General features: G+C 43.6%; 1 protein-coding gene across 5 annotated transcripts; it reads left to right on the top strand.

Moving 5' to 3' along the window:
- Window positions 1-24,911, top strand: Zfp873 (zinc finger protein 873). Of its 5 annotated transcripts, XM_087555293.1 has the most exons (7): window positions 1-122; window positions 11,981-12,053; window positions 12,703-12,883; window positions 13,977-14,176; window positions 21,831-21,957; window positions 22,165-22,225; window positions 22,765-24,911. In XM_087555293.1, exons 3-7 carry the CDS (start codon window positions 12,832-12,834, stop codon window positions 24,635-24,637), a joined length of 2,313 nt encoding a protein of 770 aa, XP_087411419.1. In that variant the 5' UTR covers window positions 1-122; window positions 11,981-12,053; window positions 12,703-12,831; the 3' UTR covers window positions 24,638-24,911.
- The last annotated feature ends 1,945 nt before the right edge of the window (window positions 24,912-26,856 follow it).

Here is a 26,856-nt window from a genome sequence, read left to right as displayed (position 1 = left end):
GTCCTAGGATGCTGCAGGTTTGGCTGTGAGTCTGAGGGAGGCTCTCGTGGTTCCGCGCGCAGCTCTTTCAACGGCTGCTGGGAGCTGTGAGGAGAGCGGGCGAGCTCGGAATCCGCGCAATGGTGAGCGGGGCCGCCGTTCACACGCGGGGCGGAGCCGCGGGAGCCCGAGTGGGGTTGTCTCGGGCTGCGGGAACCTGCGGCGCCCTGCGTGATCCCTTTGTTCACCTTGTGGTCCCTGCACTTCCCAGACGGAACCCGGACCTCTCAATGATTTGGTTCCCCTGACTGCGCTTGCGTACAACGTGGGAAGCGGGACCTGGTGTCCGCAAACTGCAGTACAACAGTCAGCGCAAGCGCATGCGTGGATTTCACGTCAGGGACGGCAGATTTTCTGACTGGCAGAGCTCTAATTTCTCTGGTGTCTTCTACAAGTTCTTCCCCTGGCACTTGACATTGAGGTGTAGGATCCGTCTGCAGTTAACTCTGCGCAGGTGTAAAATCTGCCTTATTAACACATTCGCATGTAGATGCCAGACTTACTGGGTTACCTACATTAACTGTGTGTCTGTTTCAGAGTGCTCTCTCATGTTCTGCTGATCTCTTTATTGTTTCTCAGCAGCACAGTCTTTGTTGCAGGTGTAGGAGAGTTTTGAAATCAGATGGTGTCACTGTGGTGTCTGTTCAGTCTTGTGTTGTTCATGTTGTCATTCATGATGACCTTTTGTCATCGGTTGTCTGTTGTTCTTTGTAGTAATCGTTAGACTCTTTTTTTTTTTTTTTGGACGTTTGTTGAATCTATAGCTTAGATTGTGTCCTGAAATAATACTGAGACTTCTTGTCTACAATCTTGGAATTCCTCTCCTTTGATTGAGTTCCTTGCTTCTTTTAAGTACAATGTTACAGATTTGGCTACAGATATTTGTCTCATTTCTGTGTATTTCTGACCACTTTATCCATGGTGACTGACGTATAAGAGATATGGAGGTCCGTGTTTCCTGTACAGGAGTGATTTGCTTCTGTGCATGTGTGTTCATCACTTGCTTTTTGGCACCCGTAGAAGACCAGAGAGGCCATTAGATGCCCTCCACCAGGATCGTTGGTGCTGGGAACCAAACCCAGGTCTTTGACTAGAGCAGAAGTCTTAACTGCAGAGCTTAAACTTGACAGACTTTCACAGTTTTACATGTGAGTGTGCCCATTCACGGGCTGAAAACCGTGTGTTTAGGTGGTTGAGGTTTGGTTAAAAGTCTTGTGTTTGGGAGTCTGGGAGGTGTCTCAGAGGTGAGATTGGTCAGGTGTGCTTGGGGTTAATGACTGATACAATAGCACCCATCCCACAGTGTTTGGTGCCACTGTGGCCACCGTCAACATCATTTGTACTTTTGTGGCTAGGAACAGTCGCTGAGGACCAGCCTCAGTTGTTTGGGGGTTCCTGAGAATGGAAGGATTGGATCAGCATGAAGTCAAGAGTCTCAGGCAACGATGCAGGCTCAAGCTGATGGGTGACTCATAGTCATTCAGAAGCTGAGCTCAGGGACAGCCTTCAGGTTTGTCTCTTTTTCTCTAAGCTCACCTCACGCTTTTATTTGTTACACACTTCCTTGTTATGCAATAATACATAACCAAAAGCCATTACTTTCCGCAAGCATATTAGTTTTCCTGAGAAATCCCGTGTAACTATGCCACCAGGAAGCATGGTGCGCACACAAACACAGTTCAGTGTCTGCTAAGGTGAGTTATACGTTAACTTTTAACTCTCAGAAAAGCCTCCAAGTCACAAGCGATGCGGCTACAACATTAGCATGAAAAAGAAAGGCTAAACAGTCAGGATAATGTTTATATTTTTAACTTGTCTGAAATTTGTACCATCTCTTCGTTAAGCTCATCCAAATATCTACTTCTATAATATTTTTCAATTTTTCTCCATATGCAATATTCATTCCTCTTGCAACTTCCTCCAGGCTCCTTTCCAATCCCAAATCCCATCTCTTATAACTTGTACCCTAATTTCCTAGGGCAGATGATGTCAGGGGGTCAAGTCAGTATGTCCCAGTCTTTCCAGGAAGGTCAGCTCCCTAATCCAGTAGATCCATTTATTTTTTTTCCCCTATCCTGTCCCTTGTATTTTCTAGAACATCCCTATCCATAGTGACCTAGGCCCATTTTTCCGTTTCCTTGGGGTCTTCAATTCTATTAATGACTAAAACTTCAGGATTTTCAAGAACATTTTCTGCTTCAAATACTTCCTGGTGCAACTTAATCATCATGAGTTGGTTTCCCGGAGAACGGTTAAGGCAGGGCTTCCACACCCAGAACCCCGTGTCCCGTTATGCCTGGGTTGACTGTTTGAATGGCCAGGATTGAGTAATTTGTTCTTATAGACATCAGAGCCATTTCCTTCTCTAGTAATGTCCTCGATCCCTTTCCCAGAAATTTTTACAAAGGTATTTGGGTTCAAATGTGGTATAGAAAAAGACAAAACCATGAAACCATGTCGTCCATCTGTGTACGGGAAAGCCAGAGATTCATTGCGTACATTGATGTGCTCCCAAAGCTGGAACTGTATCATGCAGCCATGTGACATCTGACAATCAGCACGCTTCCGGGAGTAGATCAATAGGGAAGGAGCTGCCTAGATCTCTGGAAATTCCTCAGCTCCCCCACAACATTAGAGTTTGAACTTAATTTCATCTTATGACCAAAATGGAGTCTGAAAACAAAACGGCAGTACTTAGAAGCCTCATTTGTTTGTTCCTAACTGCCATTTCCCCCCCTGCCCCCACACCCCATCTTGGTTCTTTTTTTTTTTTTTTCGGAGCTGGGGACCGAACCCAGGGCCTTGCGCTTCCTAGGTAAGCGCTCTACCACTGAGCTAAATCCCCAGCCCCTTACACCCCATCTTTTTACCCGTTTCCAGTCTTTGATTTTCTGTTTCAGAGTAGAGGCGTTAATATTGGATCCTCGGGAAGATGAGCTTAACTGTGCACAAACCATGTCTTAATAATACAAGGAGCTAAGAGTAAGATAAAACGTGACAACGTTAGGGATTCTGTAAGACTAATGAGGAACATAGGACAGGGACTAGATGAGTAGAGATTCAAACCACTTAGAGCTTTCTCTTTTCTTCTTCTCTATCAAGGAATTTGTTTTCTTCTAGCCAGCATGTTTTTAATAACCCCAGAGTGGTTAGCATGAAAACAACAGATTTCCCCTAGGGTCATGCGAAGGCCTTCTTTAAAACAGAGCAGGTGTAGCCCACCTGTAGTCTGGAGATTTGCTTTGACTGTCCCCCTGGTTTTCAAGAAAGACAACGTAGGAATCTAGGTAGTTTTCTAGTTTTATCAGAGGTCCCATCGGTTTTGAAGAACCAGAACAATTAATTTCTGAATAACGAACTTTATCCCTGGGTTTTTATTTGTCTGTTATGCCTGAAGCCCCCACATCAACTCTGTGTCTTATCTTAAATGGTGGGAGAGAGTCCCAAATGCCTGAGAGGGCTTGTGGTAGGGTTCTGTGCCCTTAGACTACACAAGAGAAGTTTTATCCCATCTGGATTTCTCTGTGTTCTTCCCTTTTGGGGCCCAGATCTAGCCTAGCATCCTCAATGATCACTAGTGGGCCAGGTGGACTTCCTTTTTGTCTGGCAAGCATTACTCCCCCCTTCCCCCATCCTTTCTTCAGCCTCTGTTATTTCTCCTTGGTGGTACAAAGGTCTATTTTAAATTTGGGTCTTATCTTTGTAGAGCCCTTGGGGTCTGGCTGAATGGTTCATTTTGGTCTAGTATCTGCCTTGGGTTTTCTGTCTGGGACTGGCTTTAGGTGAGTATGATGTACCCAGGGGAAAATGCTGTTGACTTTGAGAGTGGTGGGAATGGTACAATGTGGGACCTTTCCACTGGACAGTCAAGAGTGTCTTTTTGATGTATGTGATCTGCATGAGGTCTCCAGGTAGTGAGGCTTCATTGGTGGGAGGTTATGCAGATGACAGACCAGCAGATACAGTGTGTCCTGAGTCCTCTGTAATGCCTGTACTGACTGGTAGGGCAAAAATAGATGACTTTAGCCGTCAAGGCAGATGTCATGTTTGCACAGAAGGGGGCTCTTCCGAACATTATTTTGTAGGGGGTCAGACCTCCTTGGTAAGGAGTATTCCTAATCTGGAGAAGGACAAAGGGAAGGAATGCCTTCCAGTCCCACCAAGTTTCCCCAAAGGGAATTTATTTTTAACTTGGTGGTTTTAGGTTGATGAGGGGGCAGGGCTGATGTACTCTCTTCTGTAATCCTTCTCCCTGAAGTTGAGGTGTCTGCTGTCAGGACCAAGGAGTCAAATCTAGGCAATTGGGCATTTTCCAAAGGGATAAGGAACAGCTGTATTAGCTGCACTATTTTTTTCTTCTTTTTTCTTTTTTTCGGAGCTGGGGACCGAACCCAGGGCCTTGCGCTTGCTAGGCAAGCGCTCTACCACTGAGCTAAATCCCCAACCCCTAGCTGCACTATTTTATATCAGCTTTCAGCAAGTCCAGAACTGCAGGCTGCAGATGCTCCCTGTTTGGTGTCTTTCAACCAAGTGCAAATCTGCTGAGAGAAATGTAGACTAGGGACAGAAGTTAAAATGTCCTGTAATTGGGAAAGGGGACCATGGTGGTATGAATAGGTATAACCCCCCATAGACTCATGTTTTTGACTGCTTGGCCCATGAGGAGTGGCACTATTAGGAGGTGTGGCCTTGTGGGAATAGATTGACCTTGTTGGAGGAAGCGTGTCATGTGTAGGCAGGCTTTGAGGTCCCCTGTGCTCAAGCTCTGCTCAGTGTGGAATCACTGTGTCCTCCTGCTGCCTGCGGAACAGAGTTCTCCTTGCTCCCTGAGGCTCAGCTGTAGCACCCTGTGCTGCACCTCCAGCAGCAAGACCATTATCTGAAACCATTATCCTTCTTAATGGAATGTCCTTTCTAAGAGTTCCTTTATTCATAGTCTCATCAGAGCAGTAAAAACCTAACTAGGAAGTTGCTACCAGGGACTGGGGTATTGCTGTGATAGGCCTGACATGTTTTTGTTTGAGAGATGTAGGCTTGGAATTTTTGATTAGAAAAGCAGTGGGATGCTTTAAGTTGGACTTAATATTAGTAGAAGCATAGAAGACAGTGGTGTTAAGCATGATTTCAGCTCTGGGTGACTGGCTCAAGTGGTTTCAGAAGGGAGGGATTTTAATATGTTTCTTATACATTCTTCTTGTGATATGTTGGTGAAGACTGTGGCTGCTTTTTGCCTGTCTGAAGAGTCTGCCTGAGGCTAAGGTGAAGAGATTTAGAGTAATTACTTTGGCAAAGGAAATCTCAAAAAGCCTAGTGTAGACTCTGTCCTGTGATTCACTCTTAGTAAGAGAACATTTGCAAAGGACAATATGAACAAGGACAGATACAAAATGAATGGTTCAAGGATTAAAGCGGCACCAGGAAGTGGAATGGAGCTAAGTCCTGTGTTCAAGCAGATAAAGAGAGTGAAGATATTAAATGGAATTAAGGGAGTGATGACCTCAGGCATGATCAAACCTAGCTAAGCTTATTGTTTATGCCTTTGTTGTTGTCTAAGGCACAGTTAGATCAGGTTAGGCATTGTTATGACCTGGTCATTGTTTTCATTTAGACATACCGAAATACGATTGTGTGTCATGTTAACAGGGGATAGTTAAGATGGCTGTTTTCAGTTGTTAATGTGACTATATACAGTGTGACCATCCAGAAATGGAGGCTATATCAGTGTTTTAGGGTTTACTGCTGTGGACAGACACCATGACCAAGGCAACTCTTATAAGGACAACATTTGATTGGGACTGACAGATTCAGAGGTTCAGTGCATTATCATCAAGGCTGGAACATGGCGGCATCCAGGCAGGCATGGTGCAGGAGTACCTGAGAGTTCTACATCTTCATCTGAAGGCTAAGAGAAGACTGGCTTCCAGGCAGCTGATCTGAGGGTCTTAAAGCTGGTGCCCACAGTGACACACCTACTCCAACAAGGCCACACCTCCAAATAGTGCCACTTCCTGGGCCAAGCATATACAAATCATCACAACCAGTGGTCCAGATATTGATCAAGAAAGATTTCATGCCTTGATCCAGATCTGGAGTTTGAAAAATAGAGGTTTTTGATCAGGATTTTGAGATGGGCTGGCACTGTTTTGATTCAGATCCACACAAGCCTTTAATCCAGATCTTAAGATACAGTGGCTATGCTTATAAAGATCTATTAAGAAAAACTGAGGTCCAGTAATTGTAGTACACATCTTTAATCCCAGCACTCAGGAGACAGAGGCACGGAGATCTCTGAGTTCAAGGCAGCCTGGTCTACAGAGCAAGTTTCAGGTAAAGAAAAGCTTAGGTCCAGGTGTGGCACTATGTGCATTTAATCCTAGCCCTCAAGGGGACAAAGGCATATAGATTTCTGAGTTCAAGTTCAGCCTAGTCTGTAGTGAAAGTTCTAAGACTGCCAAGGTTAAGCAGTGAAGGAAATCATGGAAAAACAGAAAGCCAGTAAAGATGTAATTGAATGAAGTGGTCATGTTCCAGAACCAGCAAGCAGCAGAACTTGGCTGCTTTGGCCATGTGCCTCTGGCTTTTGAGACAAGAATAGGAGTTACACAGAAGTTCTCTGCCGTGCTTCAACAAGTGAAGATCAGCGAGGAGGCAAGACCAGTGAAGCATTACATGGCTAGCAATGCAAGTGCTTGTCACTGTCTTTTGGGTTCTAATTATACTCTTTCCAAACATCACGTGTCCTCTCCAGGGACTTGCTTCAGCAAAATAACACGAATCTACATCACATGACACAACTAGAATTTTCACTTCAAGAATGACACTTTTAGGAAGTGTGACCTTCTTGGAGAAGATGTGGTTTTGTTGAAGGAGGTGTGTCACTGTGGAGATGGGTTTTGAGGTCTCCTTTGCTCAGACTCTGCCCAGTGTGGAGTGTCTCTGTTTCCTTGCTGCCTGAGGATCAAATAGAGAACTCTACTGTGCCTCCATCACCAAGTCTGCCTGCAAATTGCCATGCTTTTATGCAATTTGCTTTCGTCATGTTGTGTCTTCACAGCAGTAAAACCCTAGTTAAGATATAGGGAAATCCCAAGATTAGGGGAAAATTGAATTTACACGAATAGACAGATGTAGAAATATAGACTGCATTTACATTGAGTCCCTTTAACATGTGACAGGTGGGTCCAAGCCTTATGACTTCTTTGATTCCCCAAAGCTTACATGAATTTTTAGTTACAAGAGGAGATGTATTAGCATTACCATTGTTTGATATCAACCTGATAGAAAAAGTGTTAACAGGCGTCTGTAAGACAGCAGGAGTAGGGCTGGAGAGATGGCTCAGCGGTTAAGAGCACCCGACTACTCTTCCAGAGGTCCTGAGTTCAATTCCCAGCAACCACATGGTGGCTCACAACCATCTGTAAAGAGATCCGATGCCCTCTTCTGGTGTGTCTGAGGACAGCTACAGTGTACTTGTATATAATAAATGAATAAATCTTTAAAAAAAAAAAGACAGCAGGAGTAGACTCATGTCTTTGGGTCTTGGTAAAAACTATACCTTTAGATTAAAAAGGCATGAGTGTTTTTTAGAGAGCCAGATATATAGATTGGAGAGAGTCTGATGGAAAACATCTTTAAGTTATATCTAGAAGACTGAAAATCCTGAGCTTGTGACTGAGTAATAAGGAGTCCGTGCTCCATCAAATCTTGAACTTCTGAAATCTCAGAGTAATAACAGCACAGAAGGGAAAGAAATCTGAAACATTTTTTTTTTGTTCTTTTTTTCGGAGCTGGGGACCGAACCCAGGGCCTTGCGCTTCCTAGGTAAGCGCTCTACCACTGAGCTAAATCCCCAGCCCCTGAAACATTTTTTTTTTATTTCTGTACATTTTAAATCATTTTTGAGGTCCTTAAAACTTATTTAAATTTTTTATTCTTAGACCTTGAATCTTTTTTTCTTTTAATCATCTATCAGAAACATAAGTGGTTACTTTTGAGACAGTCATTGTTAAAGTATGTTCTTTTGGTGAAAGTTATACCTGAAACCTGTTTAGCACATGGGAGAGCCAGCCCCACACCTCGTCTGGACAGCATAGTAGAGGCTGGCCCTTCTGGGCACTTGGACAAGCTAGCTCCGAGGGCATGAGTGTGGGAGAGCTGACCTCACCCCTCATTTGCTATGTGGTGTATGGGTGATGGAGAGATGCCCGACCCCTCTCAGCCCTTGTCACTTGTGCGTGGCAGATGTGTTGGATCTGTACCTCACTGGGGAGGGCTGGCCCTGTGCCTGGCCTGAGTAGCACAGTAAGTCTAGCCCTGGTGCGGGTGTGGGTCATCCGGCCTAGAGTGCAGAGAGTGGGAGGTTTAGCCTTGATCGCTGCCTGCTGTGTCGTTGGGTTGTCTTGTGGGGAAGTGTTGCAGACCTTGCCTTGGTGGTAGTTAATGTGGGAGAGTTGGTGGTCTGACCAACTCAGCTGTCACCCAGACACGGATCTGGGGCTCTGAGTTCGCTGACCTTCGCTGACCTCAACATCTACCTCATCTATGACCTGCTGGAGGTCATGGAGGGGCCTCTGTTGCAGATCCAAAGCTGCAGAATCTCCATGACACAGGGCAATTCCAAGGGGAATCCTGGTGAGTATCCAGTGTTTATAGCACAGCAGTAGCCAGAGGCCTCAGACCAGACCAATTGTAGTGAACATTTGCAGGTAAATTGTGTGGACAGAAGAGTATATTGTGTGACACACTGTGACACAGTATAGCTTTCACAACCAGATTTTTATCTTTTGGGAGAAAATTGCAGGGGCAGAGGGATGAAATGAAGAGATAGGCAGATGTTGGTTCAAACTGAGCCCCATGCTTCTTTCTCGTGCACCCACACCATCTCCACCATTCTAGACTCCATCCCTGAGAAGTGCAGTATAAAACAGAAGCAGCTGCTTTTCCTTGTTAAACTATTGTTTTTGTCTTGTATTTTTTATTTTCATATTTTTGTCTGATGGAATTAGGTTTTTGTGCATGTCAAGCATTACTCCCTTTTTTATCAATAAATCAAATTATTTAAAAGAATATGTTATAGTTAATTACAGTAAATGACTTTACCAAACAGTCTTAGAGTGGTAAAGCTCTAGAGCAGGGACTGAGGAAACACTGGAACCTGGGTGGTCTCTGCATTTTCTCTCCACATTATGTAAATTGCAAAAAAAATGCAAGATACTGCAGTGAAAATGCAAATAGTTTTTCTCAAATAAACTAATGAGAGATAGGGTTTTAAATTGGCTAAAAATAAATTAGCTCAAAACTCAGCGACAGGATCTGACTCAGGAAGATAGGTTGTTAAAAATACAGGAGAACTGGTACAGACTCTATCGTGAGTAAATGAGTAATGGGTTCTGGACTGCCCCTATGATGTTTGTTTAAGCCCCATTTTGCCCTCCAGCCATTTCATCCTGCAGAGAGCATTCTGGCAGATGCAGATGCTTTCATCAACTCTGACAAACATTTACCTTGACAGGATGAGAGTTAACAATGAGGACCCGACCCTTCTCCTGATTTAGTAGCTCTGTTCCAGGAACCAGAGGACTATAAAACCTTTTGGCGTCCCCTTATCTCCTGGAGCTATAAAACAACTGGACAATCCTGTAACTTGTCCCCCCATCTCCCCACAGCCTCTTCCTTTAAAAGGCCCTTCTCCCAGCTACTTGGGGTTGACACCACTGTCCCCTGCGTGAGATACGTGTTGATCCAGAGATCTCTGTAATAAACCCCACCTTTTGCGTATTACATTCAAGATTGGTCCCTTGTGTGTCTGGGGTCCGAGACTTCTCGATATTTGAGGGAGGGTCTCCCTACAGAGATCTTTCACTAAGAGTGTGCATGGCCTGGGAAAACTGAAGCCCAGCTCACCAGCTTAGAGGGAGGGGCACCGTACCAAGTTGTCATCTTGTCAGCAGCTGGCCAAGTGCTGCTACCAGGACCCACCCTCTTCAGTCTCCTTCCCAGAGCCCAGTTTCTGTGCACCCTCAGTTACTGCTGAGACAGAAGCTGCCATTTTCCAGGTAAAGGAGGCCTGGCAGATATGCAGAGGGTTAGCATAACAAAAACCCAAGGTGGAGGACTAAAGAAGTATTCTCCTGAGAGAGGGGATTTTAGAGTAGTTTAAAACTATAGCAGCAGAGTCTGACTCATGAGCACAAGCAGTTAAAAATGCAGGAGGGCAGGCTGACTCATTAACCCTAGGCCCCAGGGCTCCGGATTTCCCCTGACTTGTCCTCTGGGACTACAACGTAGCGGAAGGTAGGGAACGACTGTCCATATACCGACGGGCTCTAGTGGCAGTTCTCAGGGGGGCCGCAAGGAGGCCCACCAATTTGGCGAAGGTAAGAGAAGTCATGCAGGGAGCAACTGAGCCTCCCTCAGTGTTTCTAGGGAGGCTCATGGAGGCTTACTGGAGATATACCCCTTTTGACCCTATGTCAGAGGTACAACGAGCCTCTGTAATTATGGCCTTCATTGGACAGTCAGTATCTGATATTAGGAAGAAACTACAACGCATTGAGGAACTGCAAGATTATACCATCAGGGATGTAGTAAAAGAGGCTGAGAAAGTTTATCATAAGAGGGAGACCGGGGAAGAGAAGCAAGAAAGAGAAAAGAAATAGAGAACTGAGGGTGAGGAAAGAAAAGAAAGAAGACTGACGAGGATACTGGCCGCAGTAGTAGGAGAAGGAAGGCGTCAGGGAACAGGCAGGCTCAGACAGACAGGGAACCTGGGCGACAACAGAAGGCAGGGGCCAAGGAGACCCAGAGAAGATAACCACACCTAGAAAAAAACCAGTGTGCCTACTACAAGGAAAAGGGCCATTGGGCCTGAGAGTGCCCCAACAAGAAAGAAACAAAGGTGATGTCTTTAAAAGATGATGAAAATTAGGGGAGACAGGGCTCAGTCCCCCTCCCTGAGCCTAGGGTAACTCTAAGAGTGGAGGGGACCCCCATAGATTTCCTTGTTGACACAGGAGCAGAATACTCGGTACTCAATAAACCTTTGGGAAAGATGAGAGATAAAAAGACATTGCTGATCGGGGTGACAGGGCAGAAACAATATCCTTGGACTTCTTCCCGGACTGAAGATATCGGGAGAAATCAAGTATCCCACTCATTTTTAGTAATTCCAGAGTGTCCTATGCCCTTACTAGACATGCTAACCAAGCTAAAGGCCCAAATAACATTTGCCCCCTCCGGACCAGAGTTGTCCTGGGGGACTGAGGCACCCCAAACCTTAGTGATGTCTCTGCAGTTAGAGGAAGAATATCGGCTTCACCAAGAGATAAAAGAAGCCCCCGGAAGAATTACGAGATTGGCTGATTCAGTTTCCTCAGGCCTGGGGGAATGGGGATGGCCAGACGGGCCCCTCCTATAGTAATTGAACTCAAGTCTGGAGCCACACTCATTGGGGTCTGACAGTACCCCATGAACAAAGAGGCAAGAGAGGGCATACGCCCCCACATCGAAAGCCTGTTGCGACAGGGAATCTTAGTCCCTTGCAAGTCTTCATGGAACACCCCCTTAATGCCAGTGAAAAAGCCAGGGACCAACGATTATCACCCAGTCCAGGACCTTAGAGAAGTCAATAAACGAGTACAAGACATCCACCCTACGGTGCCTAACCCCTACAACTTGCTCAGTACACTGCTGCCTAAACGAACTTGGTACACAGTCCTAGACCTCAAAGAGGCTTTCTTCTGTCTGAGGTTGCACCCGAACAGCCAATCCCTGTTTGCTTTTGAATGGCGAGACCCTGAAATCGGAAAAACTGGACAGCTCATGTGGACAAGATTGCCCCAGGGGTTCAAGAACTCCCTCACCCTATTTGATGAAGCGCTACATCAGGACTTTGCCCCTTTCTGAGCTAATAATCCCCAGGTGACTCTCCTTCAATATGTAGATGACCTCCTGCTGACTGCAGAGACCCTCGAGGAGTGCAAGCTCGGGACTCAGAAAATCCTGGCCGAATTTAGGTGAGTTGGGGTTTCTGCCAAAAAGGCACAATTGTGCCAGACTGAAGTAAAGTATCTGGGATATACCCTGAGAGACGGGCAACGATGGCTCACAGAAGCCAGAAATGAACAGTGACACAGATCCCAACCCCAACCACCCCTCGCCAGGTTAGAGAATTTCTGGGGACCGCGGGATTTTGCAGACTTTGGATTCCTGGGTTTGCCACCCTGGCAGCCCCATTATACCCTCTGAAAAAAGAAAGAGGGGAGTTCATTTGGACCAGGGAACACCAGTTGGCTTTTGAGACCCTCAAAAAGGCACTGCTACAAGCCCCTGCCCTGGCGTTGCCTGATCTGAATAAACCTTTCATCTTGTACATTGATGAATGGAAGGGGGTTGCCAGAGGGGTCCTCACCCAAGCTTTAGGACCCTGGAATCGCCCTGTGGCTTATCTGTCAAAGAAACTTGATCCTGAGGCCAGTGGATGGCCTTCCTGCCTGCGAGCAATTGCAGCTACGGCGGTGCTGGTGAAAGATGCTGATAAGCTAAATTTGGTCCAGAGTGTGACAGTAGTGGCCCCCCATACCCTCGAGAGCATTATTAGACAACCACCAGATCGTTGGATGACCAATGCCCGGATGCCCCACTACCAGAGCTTTTTGCTGACAGAACGGGTAACTTTCGCTTCATCCACCATCCTTAACCCTTGCTACCCGAGGCTGGCGAAATCCCAGTACATCAATGTGAAGAGATATTGACTGAGGAAACAGGAACCCGGTCAGACTTAACTGACCGATCATGGCCTGGGGTGCAACCTGGTTCACAGATGGAAGCAGCTTCGTGGTAGAAGGTAAGCGAAGAGCTGGGGCAGCAGTGGTGGACGGAAAATCTGTCATTGGGGCCAGCAGTTTACCAGAAGGAACGTCGGCCCAAAAAGCAGAGCTTATTGCCTTGACTCAAGCTCTAAGGCTGGCAGAGGGGAAGGCTATCAATATATATACCGATAGCCGGTATGTGTTTGCTACAGCTCATGTCCACGGGGCAATTTATAGACAGTGGGGACTACTAACACCAGCGGGCAAAGACATTAAGAACAAAGAAGAGATTCTCAGCCTGTTAGAGGCTATCCATTTGTCCCGCAAAGTGGCAATTGTTCATTTCTCCGGACATCAGAAGGGGACTGGCCCCATCGAGAGAGGGAACCAGATAGCTGACCAAACGGCCAAAGAGGCGGCACAAGGGCCGATGACTCTAGTGGCTAGAGTTGTGCCCCAACAGGCGGAGGAGATTCCTGAGAAAAGATCCTCACAGAAGAAGAGGGGTTGGAATACCTGACTAATATACACCACTACTGGTCAAAAAGTCCCCTTATTACGTCCCTAAACTGCAGAAAACAGCAGAGGATCTAGTAAAAAACTGCTGGGCTTGTGCCCTCACTCATGCCGGGACCAGTAAACACTATGCAGGAAAGTGCTTGTGGGGTGATCGACCAGGAACTTATTGGGAGGTCGATTTCACTGAAGTCAAACCAGCCCGGTACGGTAATAAATACCTTTTAGTTTTCATAGACACCTTCTTGGGGTGGGTCGAGGCATTCCCCACCAAGAAGGAAACAGCAAATGTAGTGGTCAAGAAGATTCTTGGACTGGCCAGACAATTGGGGATAAATTGGAAATTACATTGTACTTACACCCCAGAGCTCAGGACTAGTAGAAAGAATGAATAGAACTATAAAAGAGACCTTAACTAAATTGACCTTAGAGACCGGCGGGGGTGATGGGACAGCCCTTCTCTCCCTTGCCTTGTTCCGGTACGGGACACGCCTGGACCGTTAGGACTGACACCTTTTGAGATACTGTTTAATACACCGCCGCCCCTGTTCGAAACCCTAAAAAGTGTGGCACATCCTGATGACAGTTTTGTGCCTTCTACCCTTCTTTTAGCCCATTTGAAAGCTCTAGAGGCGGTCAGGCAAGAGATTTGGGAACAGCTGAAAGACACTTATGCCGCTGGGGACCCCTCTGTTCCTCATCATTTTGAGGTTGGAGACGCCATCTTGGTACGGAGACACCGAGCTGGAAACCTCGAGCCGCGGTGGAAAGGACCCTACTTGGTACTGTTAATAACTCCAACTGCCATCAAGGTAGAAGGAATCCCCACTTGGCTCCTCGCTTCACATGTAAAAAGGGCTCCTCCTGAGGCTAGCCAAATGAGTGGATCTTGGAAAAGACTCATAATCCTTTTCTTTTTTCTTTCTCTCTCTCTCTCTCTCTCTCTCTCTCTCTCTCTCTCTCTCTCTCTCTCTCTTTCTCTTTCTCTCTTTCTTTTTCGGAGCTGGGGACCGAACCCAGGGCCTTGAGCTTGCTAGGCAAGTGCTTTACCACTGAGCTAAATCCGCAACCCCCTCATAATCCTTTTAAGACATGACTGTGAATCAGGACAGCAACCCCCATCTGCCGATACAACAGATTTGGGAGCTGATCAATGAGGAGGGGAACACTGTCTGGTCGATCACTGCAGTACACCCTCCATGGACCTGGTGGCCAGACTTAATGCCAGATATTTGTAAATTGGGGGCCAGATCGCTCACCTGGGATCTCCCCGACCATACTGATCTTTCCAAACCACCAGTGAAAGGCAATGTGTCCTGGGTGGAATAGGAAGTACGTTTGGGTGCTCGGGGCAGTTCTACCGAGCTAACCTCCAGTCTTCAGAATTCTGTTTGCCCTGGTCAGGGCCACAGTTGGAAGCTTCAACACAAATGCAGAGGGGCCTCTGATTTTTATTGTGCTGCATGGGGTTTTGCGACTACTGGTGAGGCTTATTGGAACCCTACCTCCACTTGGGATTTGATTACGGTAAAAAGGAACAGCAGCTATGACAAGGCAAACCAGGGGGAGAGAGATAGTTCTAAATACCCTGAAAATGGGTGTGCCCATGGCAACAGCCCCGAAGGGGCTTGTAAAGGCAGATACTGCAATCCCATAGTCAAAAGGTTCACTGACATGGGAAATGAGACCGGAACTGGCTTAGAGGAAACAACTGGGAACTGCGAGTAGATGCTGCCGGAAAAGACCCTGGACTTATCTTTAGAATTAAGTTGACCTTAACAAGTCTTCCTCCAGTGCCCGTAGGACCTAACAGAGTTCTTCCAGAATAAGGCCCACCTACCAGACCCCTAGTACACCCCCTACCTATGTTGGCGACTGCCACCCCTTTCGATCCCATTACTTCTCTGAATTCTCTAACTTCCTTTCCCCCTCCCGAACCCTCGACAGGCCAATGACTACTTAATTTGGTTATTGGAGCTTTTCATGCTTTAAATGATACAAGTCCAGCCACTACTGAATCCCGTTGGCTGTGTTTAACGATAGCGCCCCCATACTATGAGGGGATTGCTATGAATGGTATTTTCAATAATACTACTTCCCATCACTCATGCTCCCGGGGAACTGAAAAGAAACTAACTTTGACCGAAGTATCTGGATTGGGACTCTGTTTGGGAACCCCACCAGCCTCCCATAAGCATTTGTGTAACCGAACAGTAATTAGTTCTAGGACAGCTGCCACTCATTATCTGGTACCAGGACCCAATCGGTGGTGGGCATGCAGTACCGGACTCACCCCTTGTGTGTCCACGAGTGTATTTTGGCCAACTATAGATTTCTGTGTGTTAATACAACTGATCCCCAGAATTTACTATCATGCTGTTGATAATTTTGAAGATGAATTCGACCTTATACCTAAAAGATACAAACGGGAGCCTGTGTCCCTTTCTCTAGCTATATTACTAGGAGCAGGCATTGCCGCTGAAATAGGGACAGGAGCTGCTGCATTGGTCACTGGACAACAGGGCCTTAACGCTCTCAGTACTGCCATTAATGAAGATTTAGAGATACTAGAGAAATCCATCACCAATTTAGAAAAATCTTTGACTCCTTGTCCGAAGTGGTGCTTCAGAATAGGAGGGGATTAGATTTATTGTTCCTAAAGGATGGAGGGCTGTGTGCTGCCCTCAAAGAAGAGTGTTGCTTTTAGGCTGATCATACCGGAGTGGTAAGAGACTCCATTCAGAGGCTCAGAGAAAGACTAGATAAAAGGCAGAAAGATAGAGATGCTCAACAAGCTTGGTTCGAGTCATGGTTTACCCGGTCTCCCTGGAGACCATGGTTTACCTTACTCTCTGCTCTAGCTGGACCATTACTGATAATTTGCTTGGTTTTGATTTTTGGCCGGTGTGTGGCAAATAGATTGATTGCTTTTGTTAAAGATTGGGTGGGTGCTGTTCAATTGATGGTACTGAGACAACAGTACCGGTCAGTCCGAGATTCTGATAGAGCCGAATACGAGTCTTTTTGCCTAGAGTGAGATGCTACTAAACGTTGAAAACAAAATTCTAAGATTAGAATTACTCAGTGAAAGAAGAAGGGAATGAGAGAGTGGATTTTAGAGTAGTTTAAAACTTACAGCAGCAGAGTCTGACTCATGAGCACAAGCAACACAAGCAGTTAAAAATGCAGGAGGGCAGGCTGACTCATTAACCCTAGGCCCCAGGGCTCGGGATGGGCTGGGGAAAGAAGGAGATATTCCAGGGACCGGCAGGCCATTAAAGATAGTGAGGATACACAATGGCAAACATGGCAAATTCTTGAGAAAGACATTCACCAGACATGTTCAAGTGAGTAATGAGCCCAGACCCCTGCCCCCGATCTTATGATGTTTGCTTAAAGCCCCCACTGTGTCCCGCAGATAATGTTCCAGGAAACCAAAGTTGGAGTTTAACCAGATATTTGGTCAACTCAGATAAACATCCACCCTAGAGAACAAGAACCAAGGACTGTTCCCAGGAGATTAAGTCTGACCTTTCCCCCAGATCTGCTTCCTGCTTTCGCAATAAGATGATCGTGTTGCCGCGCTAGGGACCCCGCTCTCTCCAACCTCTGCCTATATAAATCCTAAGCTTCTGAGCTTCGGGGTCGACTTCTCTGTCTCCTGCGTGAGACACGTGTTGGCCCGGAGCACTCCGCCAAATTAAACTGCCTCATGTGTTTACAGCAAGACTGTTGTCTGTGTCTTTGGGTGCGTGCTGTCTTGAGACTTGAGCAAGGGGGGCTCCCTTTGGGGGTCTTTCACTACCAGCTCAGTTCACAGATGTTAAGTTCACAGGAGCTTACTTATTAGTAATATTTCACCTAGGAGTTTGGGATATTAATGACTGTTTTTCCTTTTTCTCTTCTTTTGTGTTAATGCTTACTGTCTAACATGGGCATGGAAAGGCTAAGAGGCTAAGGGGAAGGGGAAGGGACAAAGAAAGGCTGTGGCCGTATCCTGCTGCTGTGACTTGACATCTAGAAAATATTCCAAAGGGGTGGGGGGAGTTACTGGGGAGAATATGGCTTTCCAGTGGGACTGGAGCAGCACAGTTGACTGACTGACAGCCTGACTCAACCTCCCATCCAGAACTACAGCCCAGAGGACTCTGAATATTCACCACCTGGCTTAGTCTTCCTCTTTTACAAAAGAGAGAGTTCAGATCTAAGGATGCTGCTTTGCCTAAAATCACAGATAAAAGAAGCAAGAGAAATCTCAGATGACTTCCAGAGCCCAGTGGTTTTTCTACTATAGCAAGAACACAAACGTTGGTGTGACTGACTTCTTGATTTTCTGATTTTCTTTGAGCATAAGTAGCTAAAGTCTTCTAAATTCTGCTCCAGTACTAATTGATGCCTACAAGCAACAGTAGCAAAAAATTTCCTCCAGAAGACCATTCCTTCCAGGAAGTTTAAAGTTCACAATGCTGATGGCTGTGATAACATGCCCCTTTCTTTTAGAGTCACAGGCACAGTTTGGGAAGTCGATTTCACGAGTCTTTAACATTTTGAGGTGCATGACCATCTTCCTTTGTTCACATTCCTTTTGTAACTGGTAAGACTTTCCCTCTTCTCCTCTGCTTTAATGTAACCATCTGTAGACTGTTGTCTCTCACTCGGACAGTTCCATTGTTCTGTCCAGCAATACTGCTCTCAGCTCTACATCAGACACACCATTGTAGCTGTCATCCTGCATGATGTCTCTCTCACCAGTGACTTGGATTGAACACCTTTTCTAGATACTCTCCAACCCCCTCTGCCCCCACATCAGGCATCTAATTGTAATATGCTACAGTAGCATAGTAACTTAGATAAGTAAACTTTTTATTCTGATAATGAGAATGGCCATTTTCCTGGAAGTCAAGAAAATGTAAAGTTGGCACACTCTCTTTTTAGATTTTGGTGCAGTATGGCAACCTCCTGGTACTGCTTAGAAAACAGCTGTGTAGTCATAAAATGATTGTGCCAAGGAGTGGTCACTGGGTTATCAGCCTCGGAAAGAGGTATAGACAACATTGTCAATATCAATTCCTCCTTGTCTGCTCAAATCAGGTCCACTACCTGCTTGTGTGTCACCTCCTAACATCCACACCATCTCCTTCCTTTAGTCCAGAATGCTACACATTGCTCGATTCAGGAAAGCATGTGGAAAAGATGGCAAGGAACTTCAGGATGTGGTCCTCTTGTGCACATCATCCTGGTCAGCTGCTCCCACTCCCCCTGGGCAGCATGACACCCACATGCACTTACTCTTGGCACAAGCACTTGTATTGACCTTTACTCACATCTAGAGTTTTGAACTTTTGCAGAAGGTTTTATTTTTTAAACGAATGGTGTGCATTCTTGACCTTAATACTGAGTCTTCACAACCATTGGACTGCAGTTGTTTAACATTCTCTGTATCTCTATGTGTCAGGAGCTATAACAGGACAAGATAATAACTAGCAGGTGATCATTCTGAGATGGCCAGGCTCGCATTATTATATAATCTGCAACCTCTTCACCCTTATTAAGCAAGGCTGCAAGGGATTAATTTTAGGAACGATTCCTGCTATTAAAATGCTTTTCCTGTTATTATTAAACACATGTAACCATCATTAAGTAATAGCACACCCCCTTGGAGCAGATCTCTGCAGATCTACAAAGATATACTGTCTTGTAGTGATGCTATATAGACAAATAGATGATTTCTTAAGTCTTAATGATCCTATAAAAATTCCTAAAATTATATCAGTGATTATTAAGCTCTTTTATAGTGGGACCACTATTAAGTCCTTTTCTGATAGTCAAAACTGCAATGAGAACTCTGCCAGTCTCCCAAGTGTCACCAGTTAGTTGCTTTTAGATAGTAATTAGACTTTCTCCTACTCAGCACATTCGAAGAGGTTGTAAAACAATTAACCAAAGGTCATAAAAAGGGAACTAATGATTTATTATAGGTGCAGAGGATAAAATATTGACTGGGTTTATCTATACAAAACTTCACTAATAACTTAGTTATGGCTTTAAACCTTCATTGAACCTGTGGAGCTGTGACAGGTGATGGATGCTTAGCCAGATAACTCCTCCTAATGGATATGCAGGTAAACATTCTCTGTTGTAAACTTCTATTTTAATTTATGACTTGATTTTTTTGTGTGAACTTGTGATGAACTTTGTAACATGTGATCATGTATTCTGAAAGATGTTGAGGACAAAGAGAAGAGTGAGAACTGAGCTGAGCAGACCTGAGCTGAGAAGAACCGAGCTGAGAGAGGAACCGAGATGAGGAGAAGCTTTTAGACAGAACTGAACTCCAGAAGAACTCAGAAGTATAGGCATAGCATTGGGAGAAAAGGCATTGAGAGTAAGGGCATTATTGGAACATCAGAGCAGGAAGAGAGAGCAAGATTAGAAGGGAGAATGCAGAGTTCAGTAACTTAGAGACTATAGGTAACATAAAACACTAAGAGCAGTGTGCACAATGCAGAGGGAAAGAGGAAAAAAGAAGCTGCTGCAGAGGGAGCAGAAGGAGCAGGCAGGCCTCTCCTTACCACGAGACAGAGCAGGTCCTTTCTTAATGACAAGGCAGGCTTAGCCTCAGTAAAAGGAACAAGCTTTTTTTTTTTTTTCTTACAAACTTGGGTTTAATTCTTGTAGCATTAAAAGGGTAGAAACTTTTTCTTTCTCTATGTAATAAAGATTGGAGCTCCTTTTTCAAAGATTTATTTATTTATTATATATGAATACACTGGTGTAGCTTAAGACAGCTACACCAGAAGAGGGCATCAGATCACACTAAAGATGGTTGTGAGCCACCATGTGGTTGCTGGGGCTTGAACTCAGGACCTCTGGAAGAGCAGTCAGTACTCTTAACCACTGAGCCATCTCTCCAGCCCTGGAGTTCCTTTTTCATCCAGAGTGGGTTCTTTCTGCACTGGTGCTTGGTGTTTTGTTCCATATGCATATGTAAGTATGGATGTGTGTGTAAGTATGTAATTGTGAGAATGTATGCAAGTGTGTGTGTAAGAAATGTAATTGTGAGAATGCATGTAAACTGGGCCCTGAGTGGAAATGTATAAATGCACATTCATCAATCGGTATATGAATCTATGTAAGTTTATGCATATTTGCCTATGTAAAAGTTTTTCCTTCTTCAAGCACTATGCTATTCACTTCTCTTGGTGAAATATAAGTTTATTGCTCCAGACTTCCCCCTAGCATGACAAGCAAGAGTCATAGGGACAAAAAGGAAAAGGCTCTAGCAATGAATCCTTTACTTTATCTCCTGCTGTTTTAGGATGAGGTGCTAAGTGTCAGAAACTGCAGTTTCTGGCCTCAGAGGAACACAGAAGTCAGGTGGGCACAGTAGCATAGCATAGTAACTTAGCCATAGATAAGTAAACTTTTTATTGTTATACAGCAACCCTAAATATCTTGTAAGACAAAGTCTTACCCTCCACCAATGCTCTTCCCCTTTCACTGCTTCAACAAGAAAGAAGACCCCTGCCAGGGCTGGCCCCCAACATTTATGTATGCTTTTGCTTTTTAAAAAAAAATGTGTATGAGTCTTTTGTATATACACATATGGTGGGTCGCAAATACATGCACACAAATACATGAATGTGTATCACTTTTGTGTGCCTGGTGTTCACTGAAGTCAGAAGAGAACATTGGATCTTGTTGACCTGGAGTTAAGAATGGTTGGGAGCCTCCAAATGAGTGTTGGGGATTGATGTCCCCATTTGATCTTAAGTTGACCTATTTTTCCTAGGTTCCTTTCTTTGCTGTTGTTTCTGGTTTTGATTTTGGATTTGCTAATATTTTTGAGACGTCTTTGATCTGTCAGTAACTTATTACAAATGCATTCCTAAGTAGAAATATTGTATTCCCCCTATGCTTTGAACTGGGACCCTCCAGTTTTCTGATAAGTTAGCCCCATACTGTAGTAAATTTTAACTGTTTGGAGGAAGTTCAAGTGAGCTGTTGCGCTTTCTATCCTTTGTTTGCTTTTTGAGACAGGATTTCACTGATTTCTCTGGCTGTCGTGGAAACAGTACACAAAGTAGGCTGGCTCGGCAGTCACTGTGTTGGCTATTCCTGCCTCTTGAGGTCTGCATTAAAGGTGGCCATCCTTTCTTGAAGTTAGGGATTTTGATACAATTTTGCTATCGTATATAGCGGTGATCTGCTTGAGTGTCTCTCTGTATTGTCTGTTAGTAGTCATTTCTCTTGCAATGCCATATGGAATTCAGTGGGCCCAGAAATGAGAGGTGTGATCCTCCTTTTCTGTTTACTTGTAAAATGACTTGCTGACTGCATTTGAATGTCTGTGATATGGAATAGATATGTGGAGCACCCAGAATTATGTAAATATATTCTCAGTGAAATGTACATTTATAATACAGTCTTACTATTTCTATTATATGCTTATATGGGGCATTTTAGGCTGCAGTGACCTATGAGGATGTGCATGTGAACTTCACTCATGAAGAGTGGGCTTTGCTGGATCCTTCCCAGAAGAGTCTCTACAAAGATGTGATGCTAGAAACGTGCAGGAACCTCACTGCTATAGGTAAGAATGTGAGTTTTCCTTCACTTTCTAAACAAGGGGTCAAGTGTTTCTTGGTTATTGGTGCACTTCTTTTATTTCTACTGTGAAAGAGGAAGAGTGTGGTAAATATAAATACTCAGACATGATTCTCAGGTTCATCAGAGATACTAACTTAAAATTTGCGCATTATCCAATAATATATCATAAATTTTCTGGTACTTATTTTAGGGTATGGATTGGAAGACCATAATATTGAAGAACACTATCAAAATTCTGGAAGACATTGGAGGTAATTTTTATGTGCAAGCTAATATAAATGTATCACTATAGAAATTTTAATGTACCTTGAAGTTTTAATGAAAATCAACAGTGTGAATAAACACAGCTTTAAGTATACTTATAATTAGTGAATTCTCAAAAGACCATGTACTTGAATTTCAGGTAGCTGACCTGTGTTTGCAAAGCATTCTTCTAAAGAAAAACACAAATAATATCTTAAAACATGACACCATTTTAGTCCTGAGAGCCATATTGTAGAACTGTCAATCCATTTAGTTTCATCCTATTTGAGTATCATAAAAAGCATTGATTAGGGGACCAGTGTATGCCTTTTTAAAAGCAAACAGTTCATAGTAAAGCTATTGCCATTCTATACTTAGAGTGACTTTCCAGAGTTTAGTGAGAGCAACAACTTATGGGAAACAAGAAGGTTGATGTCCTGGTTGGTGTCCTATACACCCCTATAGCACATGTCCGTGGGGGAGAAAAAGTTCACTTTTGTGAATGCAGTGTAAAAAATCTTTTGTTTGTTATTTTTTTCTTTAATAGGTATAACATCCGTCATTGTGGATACAAGCCCTGTGAGAATAAGGGCCATGGAAAGAAGCAATGTACCTTTGCATGTAACAATTTTCTTCAAACATATGAAAGAGTCTATACAGAAGAGAAACCCTATAAGTGTAATCAATACAGTAAAGCCTTTTTAAATTTTCATAGTCTTCCACAACATGCAAAAAATCATCCTAGAGAAAAACCATATGAATGTGGTAAAGCTTTTGTAAGTCCCAGTTGTCTTCAAATACATCAGAGAACACATATGGGCCAGAAAACCTACAATTGCAGAGAATGTAGTTCTCCTCAAATACACAAAAGAATTCATACTGGAGAGAAACATTATGAATGTTCCAAGAGTGGTAAAGCCTTTGAAAATGCTGATTATCTTCAAAATCATGATAAACATCATACTCTTGAGAAACTCTTTGAGTGTAGTCAATGTGGAAAAGCCTTTGCTAGTCGAAGTTATCTTCCAATACACCAACGAGTTCATACTGGAGAGAAACCATATGAATGTACTCAATGTGGTAAAGCCTTTACAAGTCGCAGTTATCTCAAAATACATAAAAGCATTCATACTGGAGAGAAACCGTATGAATGTAATCAATGTAGCAAAGCCTTTGCAAATTTCTATAGTCTTCGACAACATGAAAAATATCATACTAGAGAAAAACCTTATGAATGTAGTCATTGTAGTAAAGCCTTTCCAAGTCCCAGTTCTCTTCAAGTACATGAACGAACTCACACTGGTGAGAAACCCTATGAATGCAATGAATGTGGTAAAGCATTTATAAGTCACAGTTCTCTTCAGATACACAGAAGAGTCCATACTGGAGAGAAACCATATGAATGTACTCTATGTGGAAAAGCCTTTGTAAATAGAAGTTATCTTGAAGTACACAAAAGAATTCACAGTGGAGAAAAACCATATGAATGTAATCAGTGCAGTAAAGCCTTTGCAAATTTCCGTAGTCTTCGACAACATGAAAAGAATCATACTAGAGAAAAACCCTATGAGTGTAGTCAATGCAGTAAAGCCTTTGTAAGTCCTTGTCATCTTCAAATACACCAAAGAACTCATACAGGAGAGAAACCCTATGATTGCAGTGAATGTGGTAAAGCATTTACACGTCTCAGTAATCTTCAAGTACACAAAAGAACTCATACAGGACAGAAACCCTATTGTTGCAGTGAATGTGGTAAAGCATTTCCATGTCTCAGTAATCTTCAAATACATGAAAGAACTCACACTGGAGAGAAACCCTATGAATGTAATCAGTGTGGTAAAGCCTTTGCAAGTCGTGCTAGTCTTCAGTACCATGAGAAACATCATACTGGAGATAAACCATATGGATGTAATCAGTGTGGTAAAGCCTTTGTAAGTCCCAGTCATCTTCAAATACACCAAAGAACTCACACTGGTGAGAAACCCTATGAATGTAATCAGTGTGGTAAAGCCTTTGCACGTCGTAGTAATCTTCAAATACACAAAAGAACTCACACTGGTGAGAAACCCTATGAATGTAATCAGTGTGGTAAAGCCTTTGCAAGTCGTGCTAGTCTTCAGTACCATGAAAAACATCATACTGGAGAGAAACCATATGGATGTAATCAGTGTGGTAAAGGCTTTGCACTTCGCAGTCTTCTTCAAGTACATGAAAGAACTCATACTGGAGAGAAACCACATGAATGTACTCAGTGCGGTAAAGCCTTTGTAAGTCGTAGTTATCTTCAAATACACAAAAGAGCTCATGCAGGAGAAAAACTCTATGAATGTATTCAATGTGGAAAAGCCTTTGTATATCTCACTAGTCTTTGTAGTCACAGAAAGTTTTGTGCTGGAGAGAAATCCTATGGCAGTACTTGATATAAAGTTGGACCACTGAGTAACAAGGCAACAGACCTGCTTCTGGACCTATGCATTGTAATCTTGTAGCACATTGTTTACTCTCCTTAGAGTTAGTAGTTGCATCCCTATTAGGGTTGAATATATGTCCATCCCAGGCCATTTATGTGGCCATTCTTCTATGGTTGTAGCAGAGACATCTGTTCTAGAGCCAATTAATCTTGTAATGGTTTTCCTCTTCCATTTAAATACATGAATGTTTTATGATTCTCCTTCAATAAAGTGCTTAAAGTTACAATTTTATCTATATTATCAAATTCTCCATCATGAATGAAGCACTGCTGGAAACCTTTTCTGGCATCCAGCTAACTGAGGAAGGCAGTGGAGTATGGCATCAGCGATTGGGGCAATTTAACTCTTTCTTGCTATTCTGAAGCTAAAATCTGCAGGTGTCTGGCAATTTAACTGTTTCTCTCTCTGGGGCCAGAAACTTCTGGCACTAGGGGAATAAGGAAAACAAAAAACCAACTTAGTTAATTGGGCCCTTTTCTCCCTGACTCAGGGCTGCTTGTTGGCCAGGTGAGTATCTCAGAATTTGATAACTCTCCATGAGCCAGAAAGAAAAGGAAAGAAAGGAAGAAATAAATCACAGAGACACATGTACACTGGGTGAAGCAGAAAAGAAATGCACCAACCTTTATTGTTTCAGTTTTTATTATTATTATTATTATTATTATTATTATTATTATTATTTTATTAGATTTCTTTCTTTCTACAGTACACTGTAGCTGTCTTCAGACACAGAAGAGGGCATCAGATCTCATTACAGATGGTTGTGAGTCACCACGTGGTTGCTGGGATTTGAACCCAGGACCTCTGGAAGAGCAGTCAGTGCTCTTAACCTCTGAGCCATCTCTCTAGCCCTTGTTTGAGCTTTTTATAGTTTTTTGTACAAATGGTTCTCTAAGGAAAAGTTACTTCACAGAAAAAATGTTACACAAAAGGGGAGTTGCAGGATGTTGACAGTAAGTTCAAAGCATTTTATAAGCTCATAAGTTCAAACAACAGTTTCACATGGCCTTGCTTTATCATACTGCACACCTGTGGCTTCATCCTTGAATATGACCTGGAATGAATGTTGTTCCTTAATTACAAATCTGTCTCAAGCCTATTTCAATTCATAGTGCACTTTAGAATATCTCATTGCATTCCTTATTATGCAGCCTTTATTCAACTACTTTATGAAGAGGGGGCACATTTTATTCTTGATTCTAACTTTATTCATTTTTTTTGGCAAAATAATTAAAACCATCTCCTTAAACATTCTTCCTAAAATTATTTGAATCAAACTAGGAATTCTATGAAGTCATTAATTCTTCTAAACAACATTAATTCATGAAAATTCATCTTCATGTTGACCTGCAGGAAATTTGCCCATTAGGGTGGACTGATGGCCAGGAATCATTAGGCTATGTAATCCTGGCAGGAAAGACATGTCCGCAGCAAGAAACAATACTGGCATGAATTTTCTCAGGACTCTGCGTCACAGTCATGCAAGATGGTGGGCCATCTTAACACAACTCATTTTCTTGCCATAGCCTTTCCTAGATGGCTTCAGTCAAAGTGATTCACGAAGAATGATGCTGTAGACTCAAACTGTATGCAATAGCAAAGAACATTTATTCTGTAGAACCAGCATGCAGGGGTCTACCATACATCAGGATGGAAGGTAGAGGTGTGGCTTTTCAGGGTCAATTAAAAGCCTGTTAGGGTAGAAGTGGGCGATATACTTTTCTTTCCCTTGATTGTTTGGCTCTATCTCCAGGGGTATAGCTGCTTTTGTAATTGGTTATAGCTCCGGCAGATTTGGAGGACCTTTGCTGATTAACTATATTTGGCTCAAGTTAGGTGGTAGGGCAGCTTCTGACAGCTCCTGATGGGCTGCCCATGAGGGATATTTTTTTCCTGGACTTTTCCATTTTGGGAAAACAGAAATTTAGGCCTAGTCTCCCAAACTGACAGTTTGCAGTATTTCATGGTGTTAGCTTGACTCTGGCTAACTCAGTCCTCTCAAAAGCACTTTTTCCATGACAGCAATTTCACTGCCTAATCATTGTTTATATGACTTCTGTATGAACTTTGATTCCTTTCATGGGTAAACTACTGTGACTAAATAAAAGTCCCACTATTCCTGCTAGGAGAAGTCCACAATTTCTTGTGTGTAACTAACAGGTACATTG

The sequence above is a fragment of the Rattus norvegicus genome, chromosome 7 (genome assembly GCF_021556685.1).
Source record: "Rattus norvegicus strain SHRSP/BbbUtx chromosome 7, alternate assembly SHRSP_T2T, whole genome shotgun sequence".
NCBI classification, from domain to species: Eukaryota; Metazoa; Chordata; class Mammalia; order Rodentia; family Muridae; genus Rattus; species Rattus norvegicus.
The sequence above is the reverse complement of the archived record's forward strand: the minus strand, read 5'-3'. Positions and strand labels throughout refer to the sequence as shown.

Bases quoted from the DNA above. Each gene is read 5' to 3' on its own strand.
- Zfp873 (XM_087555293.1), top strand. From the start codon at position 12,832: ATGGCCTGGGGTGCAACCTGGTTCACAGATGGAAGCAGCTTCGTGGTA. The intron at 14,177-21,830 runs GTAGAAGGAATC...GGGGCATTTTAG, and splicing joins TAACTCCAACTGCCATCAAG to GCTGCAGTGACCTATGAGGA. The intron at 21,958-22,164 runs GTAAGAATGTGA...TACTTATTTTAG, and splicing joins CAGGAACCTCACTGCTATAG to GGTATGGATTGGAAGACCAT.